The following is a 21,107-nucleotide window of genomic DNA, read 5'->3' on the forward strand; positions in this document are numbered from 1 at the left end:
GGACAATATCCAGGCTTGGGCTGACAAGTAACATTTGAGCCACACAAAAGCCAGGCTATGGCCATCACCAATAAGAGACAATCTAACCATTACCTATTGGCATTCAATGGTGTTACCATCACTAAATCGCACATTATCAACATCCTGGGAGTTATTTTTGATCAGAAATTCAACTGGACTCACCACAAAAATGCAGTGTCTACAAGAGCAGGTCAGAGACTAGGAATATTGTAGCAGGTAACTCACCTCCTGTCTCCTCAAAGCCTGTCCACCATCTACAAGGCACAAGTCAGGAGTGTGTTGGAATACTCCCCACTTGCCTGGATTACTGCAGCCCCAACAACTCTCAAGAAGCTTGACACCACCCAGGACAAAGCAACCCACATAATTGACATCACATGCATAAACATCCAAACCCCCCCACTGCTGAACACTCAGCAGCTGTCATGTGTTCTATCTACAAGATGGACTGCAGGAATTCACCAAAGATCCTCAGATCCTTCCAAACTCGATGACCACTTCTATTTAGAAGGGCAGCATATATATGGGAACACCATCTTCTGCAAGTTCCCCTCCAAGCCACTCACCATCCTGAATTGGAAATATGTTGTCAGTCCTTCACTGTTGCTGGGTCAAAATCCTGGAATTCCCTCCCTAATGCCATTGTGGGTCAACCTTCAACAGGTGGACTGTAGTAGTTCAAGAAATGGAGGACCTTGGTGTTGCACTGAGGTGTACAAAGTTAGAAATTGCACCACACCAGGTTATAGTCCAACAGGTTTATTTGGAAGCACTTGCTTTTGAAGCGCTGCCCCTTCACTGACCATCTGACAAAGGAGCAGCGCTGCGAAAGCTAGTGCTTCAAGGTAAACCTGTTGGACTATAACCTGGTGTGGTGTGATTTCTAACGTGGTTAAAGAAAGCAGCTCACCACCATCTTCTCAAGGGCAACTAGAGACAGACAATAGATACTGGGCCCAGTCAGTGACACCCACATCCCACAAATACAGAAAAACACCGTTATTCCAGAGACAAAGGGGACAAAACAAGAATTCAAATAGTGCTACGCCTGAAACGCATTATCATCCACTTTTTAAAAACTACTCATCCTGAGCGGAAACAATACAATTCATTCTCGGTTAAAGACACGACGCAGAGAAAGTTCCAGACGAAAAAGTGCAAGATTACAATTAGAGGGAGGAGCGGAGAGTGGGGTCGGCGGAAGAGGCGGAGCCTCCTGAGGAGGCGGGGTCAATGCAGGGGGCGGGTCCAGAGGTGTACCAGGAATACTGCGGCGGGCGGTACCTCCGCTCATTTACGGGTCGGAGTCTGGCGCGAGGATGGGCCGGTGACAACGAGGCAGCGAAGGAGGCGGGGTCAGTGTAGGAGGGCGGAGCCTGTTGTACAGACTGCGCTCAGTGCGGAGGTCCGTTTGAGGCGGGGTCAGAAATTAGGGCGGGGTCTGCTGGGACGATGTTAGTGTTTGGGGCGGGGTCAGAGCTGGGCCCAGAGCCGGGCCCAGAGCCAGGATGCGCGATGGGGATCCGTCTCGGGGGCGGGGTCAGTGTTTGGGGCGGGGTCAGAGTTGGGCCCCGAGCCAGGATGCGCGATGGGGATCCGCCTAGGGGGGCGGTCCTGCGCTCAAGTATGGGGTGTGCCCACGCCGAGGCACGAGCTCGGCTTGGCGGTTGAGTTCAGGCGATGGAGGAAGAGGGGCCTCAGGCTTTGAGTGAAGCCGCTCCGTGTGGGATTGTGCAGCAACAGTGTGAAGACGGGACAGCGTGCCCTGTAGAGGCCGGTGTGGAGTCTGAGCAGGAGGCGTTGCTATGGAACACGGCGAGCTGCTATTCGAGTTATTTAACAGCTACAGCCCAAGCGGAGGTGAGTAGCCTGGGCCGGACAGGGCCTGGTAAAGTAAATGGATAGAGAGGGTTGGGTTTTACCGGCCTCACTGGAGGGGACCTGAGATTCTCTACCTGTCTGAATTCACTTCTTCCAGGAAAATTACAACTTAGATGCTGCATACAAAACTGAGGAAACTAGTAAAGGAATAGTGCATGTAACTCGTAGTCTAGTACTACTGAACAGTAACGTGGACGTACGTCAGTTAAATGTCTATAAAGAGGAGTTAATATTTAGAGTGTGATTTTTTTTGGTTTGATTCTGCTGTGTTCCTATCGCCCCTTTCGTTGACAGATCTAAATTCTTGTTCAACACCTCTTGTTTTAAAACTCTCCTCCCATGGGTCCAAGTAAATGTTCTGTCACTTAGATCAACCCCTTGTCCAATGGTGATACTTTTTTTTTAAATTATGGATTTTCTTCCCTAAATCAAACTTCTAAGACACCCCTGAAAATAGAGTCCTTTAACAAAACGTTGTCTGCTGTTGTTGAAAACAGAGTGCTGGGAAAAATCATGATTTGGAGATGCTGGTTTTGGACTGGGATGTACAAAGTTAAAAATCACACAACATCAGGTTATAGTCCGGCAGGTTTATTGGAAGCACTAGCTTTGAGTGCTGCTCCTTCCACAGATGGTTGTGGAGTATAAGATCATAAGACACAAAATTTGTAGCAAAACTTTACAGTGTAACTGAAATTATATGTTGAAAAAGACAAGCAATCCAGGTCTTTTTCAATATAACTTCAGTTACATCACACTGTAAATTTTGCTATGAATTCTGTCTTATGAACTTATACTCCACAACCACCTGATGAAGGAGCAGTGCTCTGAAAGCCAGTGCTTCCAAATAAACCTGTTGAACTATAAGCTGGTGTTGTGATTTTTTTTTAAACTTGGAAAAGTCCAGCATGTTTGGCAGCACCTTTTAGGAGTAAAAGCACAGTTAACATTTTTGGTCAAGTGATCCTCCTTTAAAACGGATTGCGGCTAGGAAAAAGGTCTATAAATGTGCTGAAGATAGGGGTTAGGGGATGAGTAAATAATAGATGGAGATGGTGCCCAGAGAGGGAGAGCACCATTTGGCCTAATTGATAAGGCTAGTCTGAAAGAATCAGCAGCTCTGAATGGGGCCCATCAGTGGTTGACAAATGTGTTGTTGTATGGCTTTAAGAGGTATGTTGTCTTGGGTTGTTTTTATGAAGAAAGGTTGAGAGAGTTGCTGAGCAGAGCCACTAGAGTAAATCGTTTGTGAGGCCTTGGTTTTTCTCCCCCCTAAAGTTGAAACAGCAGAAGCAGTATGAATGGTGAAGTCTTGCACCCATCGAACCAATTTTTTTTAGTTCTTCATTAATAGCAGTTGCTAGTATCTTTTGAAGTTGGGTGTGGAAGCTGGGTTTTTTTCCCCCCACTGTTACAGCTAAAAGCTGGGAGTTCTCTTCATGGCACTAGAGTTGCATGTGAGGTAATCTGTTTTTCTAAATTTGCCTTTGTCAAGTGTGTTTATGGGATGCTACTACATTGGAGTGGTTACTATTTCGTAGTTAAATGATCTATTATTATATTGAGTTATCCGATGGTTAAGTTATTCCAATATCATTTGTATTTTAACTAGTGGACGAATGAAGTGCCTTTTGTTTCAAATATGGTAGCTTGACCAATTGAATTGCATCTGGAGTGCAATATCTGGCAGTTTCCTTCATAATAAGAAAGTTAGGTTTAAGGCTACCTCAATTATATTTTGACTGGGTTTGGTTCTGGTCCATAACAATGGGAACAGCCACCGCATTGGGGGTTTTCTACAGACCACCTAATAGCAGTAGAAAGATTGAAGAACTCATAGGTGGGCATATTCTGGAAAAATGCAGATGTAGCAGGGTTGTTGTTATGGGGGATTTCAACTTTCCCAATTACGATTTGGAACCCCCAAGTGCAGGTGGATTGAATGGAGCTGTTTTTGTCGGGTGTGTTCAGGAGGGTTTCCTTACCAGTATGTAGACAGACCGACGAGGGGAGAGGCCCTTTTTTTTGATTTGGTTCTCAGCAGTGAGCCAGGACAGGATCTCAGTGGGAGAACGCTTTGACTGTGATCACAACTGCCTCGCGTTTACCATAGCCTTGGAGAGGGAAAAGAGCAGTTACCGAGGGAAGATATTTAATTAGGGAAAAGGAAATTATGATCCTATCAGACAGGAGTTGGAAGTACAGACTGGGATCAGTTGTTCCACAGAAAGGACACAGCAGACATGTGGAGAGTATTTTAAGGAGCAGTTGTTGTGAGTGATGCACAAATTTGTTCTTCTGAGACAGGTAAGAAGGGGTAAGATTAAGGAACCTTGGATGATGAGAACAGAGGAGTTTCTCGTCAAAAGGAAGCAGGCAGCTTACATAAGGTGGAGGAAACCAGGATCTAGCCCAGGTTTAGAGGATTACAGGCTTGCTAGAAAGGAGCTCAGAAATGGACTGAGGAGAGCCAGGAGGGGTCACGAAAAAGGCTTGGCAAGAAGGATTCGGAAGAACCCAAAGGTATTTTACTTATATGTGAGGAATAAGGGAATGATCAGTGAGAAGATAGGGCCGAGGGAACTTGTGCGTGGAGTCTGAGCAGATAGGGGAAGCCCTAAATGAGTTTTTTGCTTTGGTTTTCCAGGTCTCTGCTCAGAAATTAGTGATGAAGTAGCACATACAGAGTCCTTGCCATTCTCAGTATTTCTTCTAAATGGTGTTCAAAATTGAGTACTGATTCATCAACTAATTGGGGAACGTGAAAGGTAATTAGCAGAAGGTTTCCATGCCCACATTTGAGCTGATATTGACTCTGAACCCCATGAAGTCTCAACATGAAAGGTGGCTTGCTTTTGACTGTGTGCTACTGTGCTGCCTCCTCTGCAGTATTGTCCTGTCCTGTTGGTGGATTGGCCATACTTGGTGACAGTGCTATCTCTTACATTGTCGGTCAGGTGCTATTGCTTGACTAGTCTGTGATACTGCTGTCCCAATTCTGACACTGGTGCACAGATGTTGGCGTGGAGGACTTCACAGGGTCAATGTTGTCTGAGTTAATACTAGGTGATCCATCCTTTTGACACTTTTGGTATCGTTCCAACAAGTGGTTTATTGATTGTTTTAAAGGGCTGTTAAGACAGAAATTGCATTATTGTTGCTCTGGAGTCACAAGCTAGACCGGGTAAGGATGCAGATTTTCCTAAACAACATTAGTGAGCTAGGTCAGTTGTTTTATGACAGCTGACTGGTTAAATACTCACCTGAGACTTGAATTTAATATTTTGTTAATTTAAATTTCATGATATGTTGTGATATTCAAACCTAGGACCCCAAGGCATTACCTGGGTCTCTGGATTAATAGTTCAGGGAGACTGCCACTACAACATCTGTTCTAGGGTTTGAGCAGAAGGGTAAAGAGTGACACCAGAGGGATTGCCATCGGTGTTCCCTCTAAGCTCTGCAATCGCACAGCCACTCCAAGGTTCTGTGGACACCAGCTGCCATGCTGCCACATTCCTCAACAGAAATGGAATCACTGACCTTAGAGGACTGCACATTGGGGGGGAAAAAAGCAAACTGGAGATAGTATTGAATGCTGTGCTGTCAGTTTCAAAATAATAGGTCTCTCATTTAAAATCAGAGTCATAGAGATGTACAGCATGGAAACAGACCCTTCGGTCCATCAAGCCAGCAGATAAAGGGGGCGCAGTGGTAGTCTGGCACACTGACCTCTACACTGCTGAAGCCAAACGCGAACTCAAGGACACCTCTTCCTACTGCCCCCTCAACCATGACCCCACCCCCCCATCACCAAACCATCTTCTCCCAGACCATACAGAACCTGATCACTTTAGGAGATCTCCCACCCACAGCTTCCAACCTCGTAGTCCGGGAACCCCGCACTGCCCAGTTCTAACTCCTTCTCAAGATCCACAAGCCTGGCCGACCCATTGTCTCAGCATGTTCCTGCCCCACTGAACTCATCTCTACCTACCTCGACACTGTCCTGTTCCCCCCCCTGTCCAGGAACTCTCCACATACGTTCGAGACACCACCCATGCCCTCCAGCTCCTCCAAGACTTCCGTTTCCCCGGCCCCCAATGCCTCATCTTCACCATGGATATCCAATCCCTCTACACCTCCATCCGCCATGACCAGGGCCTCCAAGCCCTCCATTTTTTTCCTCTCCAGACGTCCCCAACAGTACCCTTCCACCAACACACTCATTTGTTTGGCCAAACTGGTCCTCACCCTTAACAATTTCTCCTTTGAATCCTCCCACTTCCTCCAGACCAAAGGGGTAGCCATGGGCACACGTATGGGCCCCAGCTATGCCTGTCTCTTTGTTGGCTACGTAGAGCAGTTGATCTTCCGTAATTACACCGGCACCACTCCCCACCTCTTCCTCCGCTACATTGATGACTGCATTGGAGCCACCTCGTGCTCCCACGAGGAGGTTGAGCAATTCATCAACTTCACTAACACATTCCACCCTGACCTTAAATTTACCTGGACCATCTCTGACACCTCCCTCCCCTTCCTGGACCTCTCCATCTCTATTAATGACCAACTTGACACTGACATTTTTTACAAACCCACCAACTCCCACAGCTACCTGGATTACACCTCTTCCCACCCTACCTCTTGCAAAAATGCCATCCCGTATTCCCAATTCCTCCGCCTCCACTGTATCTGCTCCCAGGAGGACCAGTTCCACCACAGAACACACCAGATGGCCTCCTTCTTTGAAGACCGCAATTTCCCTTCCCACATGGTTAAAGAGGCCCTCCAACGCATCTCATCCACATCCTGCACCTCTGCCCTCAGACCCCACCTCTCCAACCGTAACAAGGACAGAACGCCCCTGTTGCTCACCTTCCACCCTACCAACCTTCGCATAAACCAAATCATCCGCCAACATTTCTGCCACCTCCAAACAGACCTCACCACCAGGGATATATTTCCCTCCCCATCCCTTTCCGCCTTCTGCAAAGACCGTCCCCTCCATGACTACCTGGTCAGGTCCATGCAACCCCCCCCTCCCCCTACAACCCACCCTCCCATCCTGTCACTTTCCCCTGCCACCGCAGGAACTGTAAAACCTGCGCCAACACCTGCTCCCTCACCTCTATCCAAGGCCCTAAAGAAGCCCTCCACATCCATCAAAGTTTTTCTTGCACATCCACTAATATCATTTGTTGTATCCATTGCTCCTGATGCCGTCTCCTCTACATTGGGGAGACTGGGTGCCTCCTAGCAGAGCGCTTTAGGGAACATCTTCGGGACACCCGCACCAATCAACCACACCGCCCCATGGCCCAACATTTCAACTCCCCCTCCCATTCTGCCGAGGACATGGAGGTCCTGGGCCTCCTTCACCGCCGCTCCCTCACCACCAGACGCCTGGAGGAAGAACGCCTCATCTTCCGCCTCGGAACACTTCAACCCCAGGGCATCAATGTGGACTTCAACAGCTTCCTCATTTCCCCTTCCCCCACCTCACCCTAGTTCTAAACTTCCAGCTCAGCACTGTCCCCATGACTTGTCCTACCTGCCAATCTCCTTTTCCACCTATCCACTCCACCCTCTCCTCCCTGACCTATCACCTTCATCCCCTCCCCCACTCACCCATTGTACTCTATGCTACTTTCTCCCCACCCCCACCCTCCTCTAGCTTATCTCTCCACACTTCAGGCTCAATGCCTTTATTCCTGATGAAGGGCTTTTGCCCGAAACGTCGATTTCTCTGCTCCTTGGATGCGGCCTGAACTGCCGTGCTCTTCCAGCACCACTAATCCAGAATCTGGTTTCCAGCATCTGTAGTCATTGTTTTTACCACCTTGGTCTTGTAATAGTTAGTGTCTTAGACTGATTATCGTTTTGCGATTAATATACTCTTGAGAGCCTGTCACTTCCTTGCACTCAGCTGCATCATTGGTTTTGACATTGTCACTAACTTTTGGTACATTACCGCACTGCCCAGCCACCCCAGCGTGGCTACTCTATAATCTTTCTATTAGCCTGGAATCTGGGAGTGAACATACGATTCAGGCTATATTACAGAAGAAACTCTGTCAAATTTTCTCACTATGGGTCCAGTTGACTCACCACCTCTGTTTTGTGGCTCTGCTGCTACTTGTAATTTTCCTCCCCTGAGTTGTTGTCTGTAATAATAGATATTCAGCACTGTAAAGTGTTTCAGATTTCCTGAAGTCTCCTTAATGCCTCTTTTCACCAATTGTGTTTATTGATGTACTGTTCCCTTTTTCAATTATAGACCACAGAGACTCATCGTACTTCATACTGTAGAGTGCCTCTCTAACTATTTTAGCAATTTTAAGTGAAACATCGAGTCTCCTGCTCCTCAGATGCTCCATGATCTGTGCTTTTCCAGTGCCACACTTGACTCTGACTCTCCAACATCTGCAGTCCTCACTCACTCTCCTGAATACATCAAAGGCACTTGTTAGACATCCAGTTCCTAAACAAAATTCCAAAATGTTCAAAATCTACCTCATAACTTTTGCTGTCTTATAATAAAACACAAGATTTTGGAAAGTCAAAATACTGACCAGAGAATTGCTTCAGGCCGAACATCACTGCCTTCTCACACTCTCTCTTGCTTCTAGACTTGATTTATTTCTAGGTGGTATAAACTGCTCACAATCTCAACTCAAACATGACCAATGTGAATGTAGTTAGGTCTTATATTTTTATAATTAGTTTCCTGTTTTTTTTTCCCAAGCTTATTTCCACTATTGGCTTATCAATATTTTTGAGAGAAATTGAAAGACTCAGAATGGTAGCAGAGACCATGAAACGAGTTGGTACTGTTAAGTCACTGTAGCTCAGGAGTTCCTGCTAGACTAGTGATTAGAGCCCTTGAATAATGACTCAGACTTTATTTGAGCTCCTGTTGGTAAAATGGTACTTCATTATGACAAGCTTCAGTTTGACCTATTTGTATCACAGATTCAACAATTGGAACAAAGTTTAGAAGAAATGCTCACTAGAGTAGATGAATTCTGTGGGATGTTGGACATGGTAAGTAGTCATATCTTATCTGTGCCCCCTCTACGTTCCCTCCTTTTTGTTAAAGGGTTGCCTTTTGAGCTGAACACTCTGGAACAAGAGGATGGAAGCATTCTCTTTTGGTTTCTCTATAGACTTGTCAATGTGTGATTTTTATTTTTCTTTTATAAGCTGGGATGATTTGGGTTGTATTTGTTCCTTGAGTGAGTTCTCCACTTCCAAACAGCAGTCACCTAGTTGTCCAAACAGCCTGATTCACATTCACAACTGGGGTCCAAAAACAGGTGTTAACTTTTGCAGGTGTCTGATGCAGGATACTGAAGTACCAAGTTGATGAATCGTGAGTACACTCTAATTGTAACGTGGTTACCACACGGGAGGTCATTCCATCCGTTTTTTGTTTGTACCAGCTGAGAGCAATTAAGCTAGTCCCAAAACTCTACTTTTCCCCAGAACCTTAAATATTTCTTTCGATGCTTATCCAACTCCCTTTAGAAAACTCCAGTGAGTTTCTCCTTTCCCAAACAGAAACTCTCTGATCAAAGCCATCATTGTTTTGAACAGCTTTAGGAGATCTCGCCTTCAGCTTCTCTACTCTGAGCACAACTCCAGTTTCTTCAAACTAGTCATGTAATTATGGCTGAGAGAACCTAGAGGTGTCAAAGTGAATGATAATTTCAAGCTATATATATATATATAATATATATATTGTATATATATTTGGTAGAGGCTAGGTAAGACCATGAAACTAGTTGGTAATGTTAAGTCACTGTAGCTCAGGAGTTCCTGCTAGACTAGTGATTAGAGTTCATCAAATTGATCACCCCTTTCTCAGTTCCACCTGTATAGCCTCACTAGATGATCCTCTAAGTGAGCAATTTATTTTAATCAGGAGATTGAAAGCTGACAGTTGTAGGAATTGAGGCTTTTTCCAGTTGTTTCAGCTAAGTGCTTGATTTTTAAGATTTGTATGTTTAATTTTTAAAAATCTTTTGCACAATTCAAGATTAAAATCTGTGGCTAAGGAACGACAGTTTATTTTCATATATATGGTGTAATTGTGAGTTTCTTTTCTAGGCTTAATGTCACTGAGGGCATTCAAGCGACATTGTGATGACTAGTAGATTTAGAGAAGTGATTACTCAGCAGAATCAGCCAGATGGGTGACTGTCAGCAAAGGTAAGGTAGCTCAGAAGTCCCCTGTGACTATTACCCCCTCAAACAGATATTCCATTTTAGCTACTATGGAAGGGGATAGGGACTCAGATGAAAAAAGAAGCAGCAGTCAGATCTTGGGCACTAAGAATGAATCTTGTGTTAAGCAGAGTATGTCAAGCTTTAAAAGAATAATTGTTATAGGGGATTCTCCTGGTGCCAGGGTTAAGGGTGTCTCAATGTTTGAAGTATATTGTCAAAAGGCAGAGTGAGAAGCTAGAAGTTATTGTACACCATTTGTAGGAATGACTTAGTTTGGGAAAAGGTTAAGGCTTTGCAGAGTGAATACAAGAGGCTAAGTAGAACGTTTAACAAAATCTCAAATAGTAATCTCTCTGGTTTACTCCAGTGCAAAGTTCTAATAAGGAAGGAATAGAAGGATAGGGCAGATAAGTCAATGGCTGAAATACTAGTGCAATGTGCAGGAATTCAGATTATTGGATCATTGGGATCTCTGGAGTAGAAAATCCCTTTTCAAAAGAAATGGGTTTCACCTGATTTAGAAAGGGACCCCTGCCTGGGGAGATTAATTAGTTCTACTTCGGGAGCGTGTAAACTTTAGTGTTTGGGGGTAGTAGGAGGGGGAGTTCCTAAGTAGCAGTGAAAATTAAAGACAAATGAGGATGGTTCTAAATCAGAAAAGAGCAAGTTAATTAGAAAAGACTGAACAAGCTAACTCTGAAGAATTAAACTGCATTTATTTCAATGCACAAGGTCTTACAAGTAAGGCTGATGAACTTGGCTTGTATTGGAACATGGGACTGGGATATCACAGCTATTACAGGAACTTGGCTGAGGGAAGGGCGGGACTGGCAGCTCCATGTTCCAGGTTTTACATGCTATAGAGAGGGAGGTAAGAGAAGAGGGATAGTAGCATTTTGAGGGAAATATTACTACTCTAATTTGGATATTTGAGGGATCGTCCAGCCAAAATATTTTTTTGAAATTAAAAATAAGAATGGGATGATCACCTTGATGGGATTGTACTATAAGTTCCCCAATAGTCAGAGTGGAAATTAAGGATCAAATATGTAAAAAGATTAAAAATATATGTCAGAATAATAAGGCTGTAATAGGGGATTTTAATTTTCCAAACATTGACTGGGACTATCATAGTGTTTAGGATTTGGATGGTGAGGAATTTGTGTTCAGAGTAGGTTTTTAATCAATATGTATTTGTTTAGAGAAGGAGCAAAACGTCTCGATTTTCTCTTGGAAAATAAGGCAGGGCAAATGACTGCATTGTTAGTGGAGGAACAATTTGAGACTAGTGATCCTAATTCTATTAGTTTTAAAATAGTAATGGAAAAGGATGAGCCTTGTTTAAAGTTCCAATTTTTAATTTGAGTAAGGTAAATTTTTAATGTATGCGATAGAACTTGCAAAAGTTGATTGGCTTAGACTATTGGCAGGTAAAGGGGAGACTCACAAGTGGGAGGCTTTCAAAAGTGTGATAATGAGAATTCAGAGGTATTATGTTCCTATTAGAGTGAAAGGTAAGGGTGGTAGGATTAGACAACAATGCATGAATAAAGAGATTCTAGTCAAGAATTAAAAAAGATTACACACAGGGATATGAGGTACCTTTTGGCAGGTAAGATGAAAATATTCTAGTACATTAAGGGTAGCTAGAGAGAGTGGGGTCCTTAAATATCAAAGGGGTCATCTTTGTTGAACCTTAGGACAGATATTAAATGAATATTTTCAGTTTTTCCTGTAGAGAACGAAATGGAGGCTAGAGAACTTGGAAATCAGTATTGATGTTTTGATAACAGTTCACATTTACAGAAGAGCAAGTGCTGGAGGTCTTAGAAAACATGAAGGTGGATATATCTCCAGGACCTGACCAAATATATCCCAGGACATTGTGGGAAGTTGGAGAGGAAGTTGCAGGGCCGCTAAAATAAATACTTGTATCGTCTTTAACCACATGAGGTGCCGGAGGACTGGAAATTGGCTAGTAGTCATATGGCATGGAAACAAACCCATCAGACCAGCTCAATCATGCTGACCAAATTTCCAAAACTAAAGTTGCTCTACATGACTGTTTGGCCCACATCCCTCTAAACCTTTCCTATTTATGTGCCTGTTTGAATGTCTTTTAAATGTTGTAACTGTATCTGTATCTACCACTTCCTCTGGCAGTTCATTCCATGTACAAGTCATTCTCTGTATGGAAGTGTTGCCCCTCAGGTCCATTTTGAATCTTCCCTTCTCGCCTTAAAGATAAACCCTCTAGTTTTAAACTCCCACATCCTAGGGCAAAGATCTTTGCTCTTCATCTTATCTATGCCCCTCATCAACCTCTATAAGGTCACCCCTCAATCTCTTATGCTCCAGTGAAAAATGTTCCAGCCTCTCCAGCTTCTTATAACTCGAGCCGTCTAGTTCTGGCAACATCAGGTAAATTTTTTCTGACTCTCTCCAATTTAATAATATCCTCCCTATAGCAAGGTGACCAAACTGGACACAGTACTCCAAAAGAGGCCTCCCCAATAATGCTGTACAACCTCAATATGACATCCCAACTGCTATACTCAATGAGCAATGAAGACAAACATACTGAATGCCCTCTTAACCACCCTTCCTACCTGTGACACAACTTTCAAAGAACTATATACCTGAACCCCTAAGCTTATCTGTTTGACAACGCTACTCTGGGCCCTACCATTAACTGTAAATTCTGCCCTTGTTCGCTTTACTGAAATGCAGTACGTCATATTTATCCAAATAAAACTCCATCTGCCACTCTGCAGCCCATTGGTCCAATTGCTCAAGATCCCTTTGTAATCTGAACTTTCTTCACTGTTGGCAATGCCACCAATCTTGGTGTAATCTGCAAACTTAATAACCATTCCTCCTAAAATCTCATCCAAATAGTTCAAAACTCGGAGGCATTTTAAAGGTAAGAGGAGAGAAATTTAAAGAGCAGAAGAGGTTTGAGTGGTTAGTGTGTGGAATGAACTGCCGGAGGAAGTGGATGCAGGTACAGTTACAATATTTAAAACAAATTTGGAGGGATATGGGTTAAATGTAGGCAGGTGTGATTAGTTTAGGTTTGGGAACATGGTCAGTGTGAACTAATTGGACTGAAGAATCTGTTTCCATGCTTAATGTCACTTACTGCCATGATGCTTTCCCAAATCAAAAGCACCATTCTCCCCCCTCTTGCCTCCCCTTCTATCCTTCCTATAACATCTGTACCCTAGAACATTGAGCTGACAGTTCTGACCCCCTCTTGGCCATGTTACTATAATAGCTATGATATCCCAGTCCCATGTTCCCAACTATGTCCTAATTCACATGCTTTACCTGTCAGGCCTCGTCTTCCCTTGTTCCCAGCTTTGTTCTTGCCTGTCTTGTTTGTTTAGCTTGCTGTTTTTAACTTCTTCACAAGCCTCAACCTCCTTTGTCTCACTACTGTAGTGAGTCCCACTCCCTGCCAGACTAGGTTAAACCTTCTCTAGTAGCTCTAGCAAATCTCCCCACCAGGGTATTGTCGTCACCTGGTTCAGGTGTAACCTGTCCCACTTGTACAAGTTTATCTCTGCCCCAGAAAAGAGACCAGTGATTCAAAAATGAATCCCAGCACCAGCTCCTTAGGCAAACATTCATCTACCCTATCCTCCTATTCCTGCTCTGACGAACACATGGCACTGGGACTAATCCAAAGATTAGTCCTTGAGGTCCTGCTTTATATCCTCCTGCGTAACTCCATTTATTCACTCTGCAGGATTTCTTCCCTTTTTCTGCCTATATCATTGGTACCATTCCCCTTTGAGAATATTGTGTAACTGCTCTGAGACTTCTTTGACCCTGGCACCATGAAGGCAACAGGCCATTCTAGAGTCTTGTTCGTGGCTGCGGAAATTGCCTGTCAGTGCCCTTGACTAGAGTTCCCTGTCATAATTGCTCACTTAGACTTTACAGCAGAGCCAATCGTAGGCCAAAGACCTGGCTGTTGCTGCTAATTTCCCCGAAACAGTATCCTTGCCCAACCGGCTCGCAACAGTATATCTGATGGTTTGCTTATTTGAGAGGGGGATAGCAACCTGAGACTTCTGCAGTGCCTGCCTACCCTTCCTGGCAGTCACCCATCTATCTGACTAAACCTGCAGTGTGACCATCTCCCTGAAACTACCACACTCTGCCTCCTATCTACTCTGTGCATCCAACTGTTGCTCCAAGAGAGGAGCTGCAGCCAGGTACACTTCCCGCAGATAAAGTAGCCTTGGGCACTGATTGCTGCCTGATTTCCACATCTGACAAGGGGTGCATACCATTCCACAGCCATGTCTGTCCCTTCTTAACAACTAGAAGACTTAAGGAAAAATAGGCTTTACCTTGCCCTTACCTTGTTGCTTGCTATCCTCAACAAAGCCTGGGACTCACCTAATCCCTAACTTAGACCTACCAGCAGCATGACAACCACAAAAATATCTGGAACAAAACACAGTAACTTCTCTTCTCCCCAATAACCTTCTCTTACGCCCCCTACACCCCCACACCCCCAACTTTCCTAAACATTCTCATTTAGTGCCACTACCAGCATTTCACTCTCTGCAGCCCATAACGTAATGTGGGAAATTTAAATTACGCACTTTGGAAAGAATACAGGAGCTAAATATTATTTAACTGGAGATAAGGACTGCTTTCTGCAGCCTATGCATGAATCACGAAACAGCTAGAATCTGAGTTAATTCACTCAATGAATGGATAGGCTTTATTTCAAGGGGAATGGAATGTAAAAAATTGGGGAAGTCTCGCTAAAATTATCCATGGCACGAGTCATATCACACCTAGAATATAGTGAACTGCTTTGGCTCCTTTACCTAAGGAAGAATATACTGATGTTGGAGGTAGGGCAGAGAAGGACTAGGTGACTGGACTGTAGTAGTTCGAGAAAATAGCTTACCACCAGCTTGTCAAGAATAACTGAATCAGCAATAAACACTGGCTTAGCCAGCAACACCCACATCCTGTGAATGAATAAAGAAAGGTTGATTACACACGCAAGGATTTTGAGGTGAGGTTGAGTAGATTGGATTAAGCCTATACTCATTGGAATCACACTAAGAAGACCTTACTGGAGTATGAGTGCTTGGCAAGCTTGACAGGACAGATGTGTTATGACCCAGACCAAATCCCCTCCACATATATCAGAGATAGCAGGCACCCTAACTTTTAAAGGTAAGTATAAGCCCCTGTCTTCCAGATGTGATTTTTTGTAGATTCCTCAGTGTGTTGTTTATCCTGTTGGTGAGCTGTGGGGTGGGGTCAAACTCTCTCTTTTGGTGGTGTTGGTATCTGCAAGTAGTTGTTGTGCTTTTTGCATGTATTCTGCTTTGTCCAGGATGACCGTCATTCTGCCTTTGTCTGCTGGTAGTATAATTATGTTCTTATCATTTCTTAGTGATTTTAGTGCTTCCCTCTCCTTGGTGTTGAGGTTATGTGTTTGTCTTTTTCTTGTTATCAGCGGTACGATACTTTGTCTCACTGTTTGTTGTGTCTCTTCTGTCAGTCCATTGTTCCTGAGTGTGCATTCTAGTGCTGCTAGGAAGTCTGCTGTCTTGGCGTCCCTGTGATTGTAGTTGAGTCCCTTGGCCAGTATTGTTCTTTCCGTGTCTGTGGGAGAGGTTTTTAACCCAGGTGTGTGTTGTGGTGTCCTCTTCTGTGTTAGTTTGGCCATTTTTTCTTTTAGTGCCGTTTTTTTGCGGTGTGTGGTCCTGTTCTGTCCTATGGTGACGGCCTGTTCTATGGTCCGGGTCCATTCCTGATTGGTGGTTTTTGAAATTAACGATTTTTGGCGCGCAATTTCTTGTCTGTATTTGTGTAGTCTGTTGTGAGCGTCTGTAATCATTACCTGGATCATCCTGAATCCGTTCTGTCTGGCTGTGTCCCTGGCTTGTGGATTGTTGACTGGTGGTCTGTATCTGACACATGGTGGAAGGATTAGATTCTTTCGGCATTCATGCAGGAACCGGAGTTGTTCGTATGTGGCGCTTAGGCGGTTGGCACAGGATTCCCATTTCCTAGCTTGTCTTAGCGTCTCTCGCCCGTAGGTGTTCAAAGTTTGGGAGAAGATTTGTATATAGAAATATACACATAGACAAGGAAGAAACTATGGTCTCATTCGATGTAACGGCACTGTTCACCTCCATCGACAAAACACTAGCCAAAGAAACAATAGCCAACCTGCTGGACAGACATAACAGACAACAGGACGTTGAACCTATCAACAAAGACGGCATACATAAACTACTGGACTTGTGCCTCACAACACACTTCACATTCAACAACCAAATATACGAACAAATCAACGGAACACCCATGGGCTCACAGATCTCTGGACTCATAGCAGAAGCAGTAATGCAAAGGTTAGAACAAACAGTCTTACCACAACTTCAACCCAAACTCTGGGTCAGATACATGGATGACACCTTTGTAATAATTAAAAACACAAAAATAGATAACACACACCAGATCATCAACGCCACATTCACAGGAATCCGATTCACTAGAGAGGAAGAAAAGGACAACCAACTCCCAATCCTAGAAGTGATGGTACAGAGAACACCGAACGGACAATTCACCACAAAGGTTTACAGGAAAGCCACACACACAGACCAAGTCCTAAACTATTAAAGCAACCACCCCAACACACACACACAAATGAAGTTGCATCAGGACACTATTCAAAAGGGCCATAACACACTGCAGCACACCAGAACTACAAAAAGATGAAGAGGAACACCTATACAAAGTATTCACCAAAAACGGATACCCTCGCAATTTCATCAACAGATGCCTAAGGGAGAGACAACAGAACGAGGACATGCCGCAACCCAAAGGACTAGCCACACTACCATACATCAGGAGCATTTCTGAACTGACAGCCAGACTACTGCGACCACTAGGACTCATAACAGCACACAAACCAATAGCCACGCTCCGACAACAACTCACCAGATCAAAGGACCTGATACCCAACATGAGCAAAACTAATGTAGTGTAGAGAATCCCATGCAAGGACTGCACAAAACACTACATCGGACAAACCGGAAGATAGTTAACGATCAGTATACACGAACACCAACTAGCCACGAAACGACACTACCAGCTATCCTTAGTAGCCACACACACAGACGACAAGCAACATGAATTCGACTGGGACAACACTACCATTATAGGGCAAGCCAAACAGAACAGCCAGGGAATTCCTACAGGCATGGCACTCATCCACAGACTCTATCAACAAACACATCGATAAACCGGCCACTACAGTGGACAGCTCGAACTGACAACCAGAAGTGGCAGAGACAGGCCACAATAAATGCTGGAGGAAACAGCACAGAAGTGCTTCACAGGAGGCTCCCAAGCACTGAGGATGTCACCTAGACAGGGGACGAAACGTTTGCAAGACAAATTCCCAGCTCGGCGAACAGAACCACAACAACGAGCACCCGAGCTACAAATCTTCTCCCAAACTTTGAATGAGTGAGAGTACCAACTTCTATTTTACACTTGGGAGTGTACCCAATGTGCCCTATCTTAAACTTTGCAAGCTGCTCTGGTGCCATATGGGCCCTATCAAGTATCTTCAATTGAATAGCTTGAGTTCTGTTACAGATAGAGATCATCCTGGCATTTTCACAGATGTCCTCCCACATCTCTGAGGAGATTTCCACCCCCAATTCTTGAGTCCAGGTTTTATATAGCCATTCCATTTCCTTCGACACGTTATTACCCAGCGAGTCATCGAGAGGGCTGACCCGGGGGCACCCATTGACCGAAGCACACTTCTCTCCATAACCGATTTAGAAGGATTGGCTATCAATGTGGTCTTTGTATAAAGTCTCATACTTGAAAATATCAAAAGAGGTCCTTGCTAGGTATCCTGAACTTCTGATGTAACTGTTCGAAGGACATCATGACCTCCCCATCGAATAAATCTCCCAAGCAGGAGATTCCTCTGGACTCCCGATGTTTAAAGCCAGCGTCTATCTGAGTCTGGCTGAAATCTCAACATTCCCACTATAGGAGGGAAGTGGGAGGTTTTTTTGTAGATCACCCTCACTGTCGGATCATCCTCCAAGCTTTGATTGTGTTTAAGACAATTGGGCTTTTACAATGATCCATGACGGTTCTCATCTTATCCATAAGCAATAGGTTGAGGGGCATTTTGCCTGGGAAGCCTCGATATCCAACCGTGTTGATTGGGCCTCTCGTGATGTACAAACAGCCACATATGATAGCAGAGAGCTCAGTTGGTACTTCCTAAACTCCGGGAAATCTAGAACCCTCCCCCCCCCCCCCAACCCTCAGCCCTTTCTTGTGAGAGCTGCAATTTATCTAATTTGATAGGAGGCCGTCAATGATGCCAAACAAAGGAACCGAGCTAACCATAAAGCCTTGCCTCAGAAGCATTCTCATGGGGTATAATAGGTGAGGGAGAACATTCATCTTGACCAGAGCTATTCTTCCTAACCAGGATATCGGGAAATCTTCCCAGCACTGAAGATCCTGCCTTCTAACTATATGCATCTGTTGGAGAAAAGCTTTATATAACTGATCAAATGCTGGGGTATAAAAATACCTAAATAGAGAAAACCGCCCTGTGACCACCAAAAGGGGAAGTGGGTTTCATCCGCAAAGTTGGATATACTAGTAAGACCTCGTAGAGGCATGGCCTCTGATTTCATAAAATTAATTTTGTATCCTGCAAACATACCAAATTAACCACTTGTATTAAGCGGGGCACAGATGTCAATGGATTGGTTAAGAAAACAAGGCCGTCATCTGTGTACAGTGTAATTTTATGCCTGCCTGATCCTACCTCCAGGGCCATTATACTGGGGTCCATTTGGATGGCTTCCACCAGCAGTTCGATCACTAGTGTAAGTAACAGTGGCGAAAGAGGGCACCCTTGATGACAACCTCTGCCAACATGAAAACTATCTGATCTTATGCCGTTAGTAATCACTGCTGCTTTCGGGTCATTATGGGTCGCAGTGCTATATTTGGTAAAAACCTCTCCAAGGCCAAATAGCTTCATGATCTAAAAAAGGTACAGCCATTCCATCCAATCAAATGCTTTCTTTGTGTCGATGCCAAGCCCGGTATTGCTCTTTGCTGGCAGACTTGTACCATATTTAGCACCCTTCTGATATTATTAGTAAATCTGCGACACTTAATAAACCCCGTCTGATTCTCTTTTATGAAAAATGGCAATAGCCTCTCCAATCTTAATGCCAGCATTTTTGACAGAATTTTAAAGTCCACATTCATAGTCATAGCATGGAAACAGACCCTTCGGTCCAACCAGATATCCCAACCCAATCTAGTCCCACCTGCCAGCACCCAGCCCAAATCCCTCCAAACCGTTCCTATTCATATACCCATCCAAATGCCTCTTAAATGTTGCAATTGTACCAGCCTCCACCACATCATCTGGCAGCTCATTCTATACATGTACCACCCTCTGCATGAAAAGATTGCCCCTTGGGTCTCTTTTATATCTTTCCCCTCTCACCCTAAACCTATGCCCTCTAGTTCTGGGCTCCCCGACCCCAGGGAAAAGATTTTGTCTATTTACCCTATCCATGCCCTCATAATTTTGTAAACCTCTAAGGTCACCCCTCCGCCTCCAATGCTCCAGGGAAAACAGCCCAAGCCTGTTCAGCCTCTCCCTGTAGCTCAGTTCCTCCAACCCTGGCAACATCCTTGTAAATCTTTTCTGAACCCTTTCAAGTTTCACAACATCTTTCCGATAGGAAGGAGACCAGAATTGCACACAATATTCCAACAGTGGCCTAACCAACGTCCTGTACAGCCGCAACATGACCTCCCAACTCCTGTACTCAATACTCTGACCAATAAAGGAAAGCATACCAAACGCCGCCTTCACTATCCTATTTACCTGCAACTCCACTTTCAAGGAGCTATGAACCTGCACTCCAAGGTCTCTTTGTTCAGCAACACTCCTAGGACCTTACCATTAGGTGTATAAGTCCTGCTAAGATTTGCTTTCCTAAAATGCAGCACCTCGCATTTATCTGAATTAAACTCCATCTGCCACTTCTCAGCCCATTGGCCTATCTGGTCCAGATCCTGTTGTAATCTGAGATAACCCTCTTCGTTGTCCACTACACCTCCAATTTTGGTGTCATCTGCAGACTTATTAAGTGTCCCTCTTATGCTCGCATCCAAATCATGTATGTAAATAACAAAAAGTAGAGGGCCAAGCACCAATCCTTGTGGCACTCCACTGGTCACAGGCCTCCAGTCTGAAAAACAACCTTCCACCACCACCCTCTGTCCTCTACCTTTGAGCCAGTTCTGTATCCAAATGGCTAGTTCTCCCTGTGTTCCATGAGATCTAACCTTGCTAATCAGTCTCCCATGGGGAACCTTGTCGAACGCCTTACTGAAGTCCATATAGATCACATCTACTGCTCTGCCCTCATCAATCTTCTTTGTTATTACTTCAAAAAACTCAGTCAAGTTTGTGAGACATGATTTCCCACGCACAGTCATGTTGACTATCTCTGATCAGTCCTTGCCTTTCCAAATACATGTACATCCTGTCCCTCAGGATTCACTCCAACAACTTGCCCACCACCGAGGTCAGGCTCACCGGTCTATAGTTCCCTGGCTTGTCTTTACCGCCCTTAAACAGTGGCACCATGTTTGCCAACATCCAGTCTTCCGGCACCTCACCTGTGACTATCGATGATACAAATATCTCAGCAAGAGGCCCAGCAATCACTTTTCTAGCTTCCCACAGAGTTCAAGGGTACACCTGATCAGGTCTTGGGGATTTATCCACCTTTAACTGTTTCAAGACATTGAGGGGCTACCTGGAAAGGATATTAGTCCTGTAAGAAGTACAGTCGTCTGGGGCTTCCCTTTCTTGAGGATGAGCGATATTTGCTTCTCTCAGGGAGAGCGGGAGA

The 21,107-nt window shown here is 44.5% G+C and overlaps 1 protein-coding gene across 4 annotated transcripts in view; it reads left to right on the plus strand.

The window, feature by feature from the left end:
- Positions 1-1,603: 1,603 nt before the first annotated feature.
- Positions 1,604-21,107, plus strand: part of bloc1s4 (biogenesis of lysosomal organelles complex-1, subunit 4, cappuccino) — a 32,759-nt gene continuing 13,255 nt past the window's right edge. The window contains exons 1-2 of one of the 4 annotated variants that reach the window (XR_011955053.1): positions 1,604-1,881; positions 8,878-8,949. Coding sequence is in view for 3 of the 4 variants with exons in the window: in XM_072560853.1 (XP_072416954.1) it covers positions 1,702-1,881; positions 8,878-8,949 (252 nt within the window). In the remaining variant the exon portion in view is untranslated. The remainder of the gene's footprint in view (positions 1,882-8,877; positions 8,950-21,107) is intronic. The other 3 variants (XM_072560853.1, XM_072560851.1, XM_072560852.1) reach the window with 3 other exon arrangements.

The sequence above is a fragment of the Chiloscyllium punctatum genome, chromosome 41 (genome assembly GCF_047496795.1).
Source record: "Chiloscyllium punctatum isolate Juve2018m chromosome 41, sChiPun1.3, whole genome shotgun sequence".
NCBI lineage: Eukaryota > Metazoa > Chordata > Chondrichthyes > Orectolobiformes > Hemiscylliidae > Chiloscyllium > Chiloscyllium punctatum.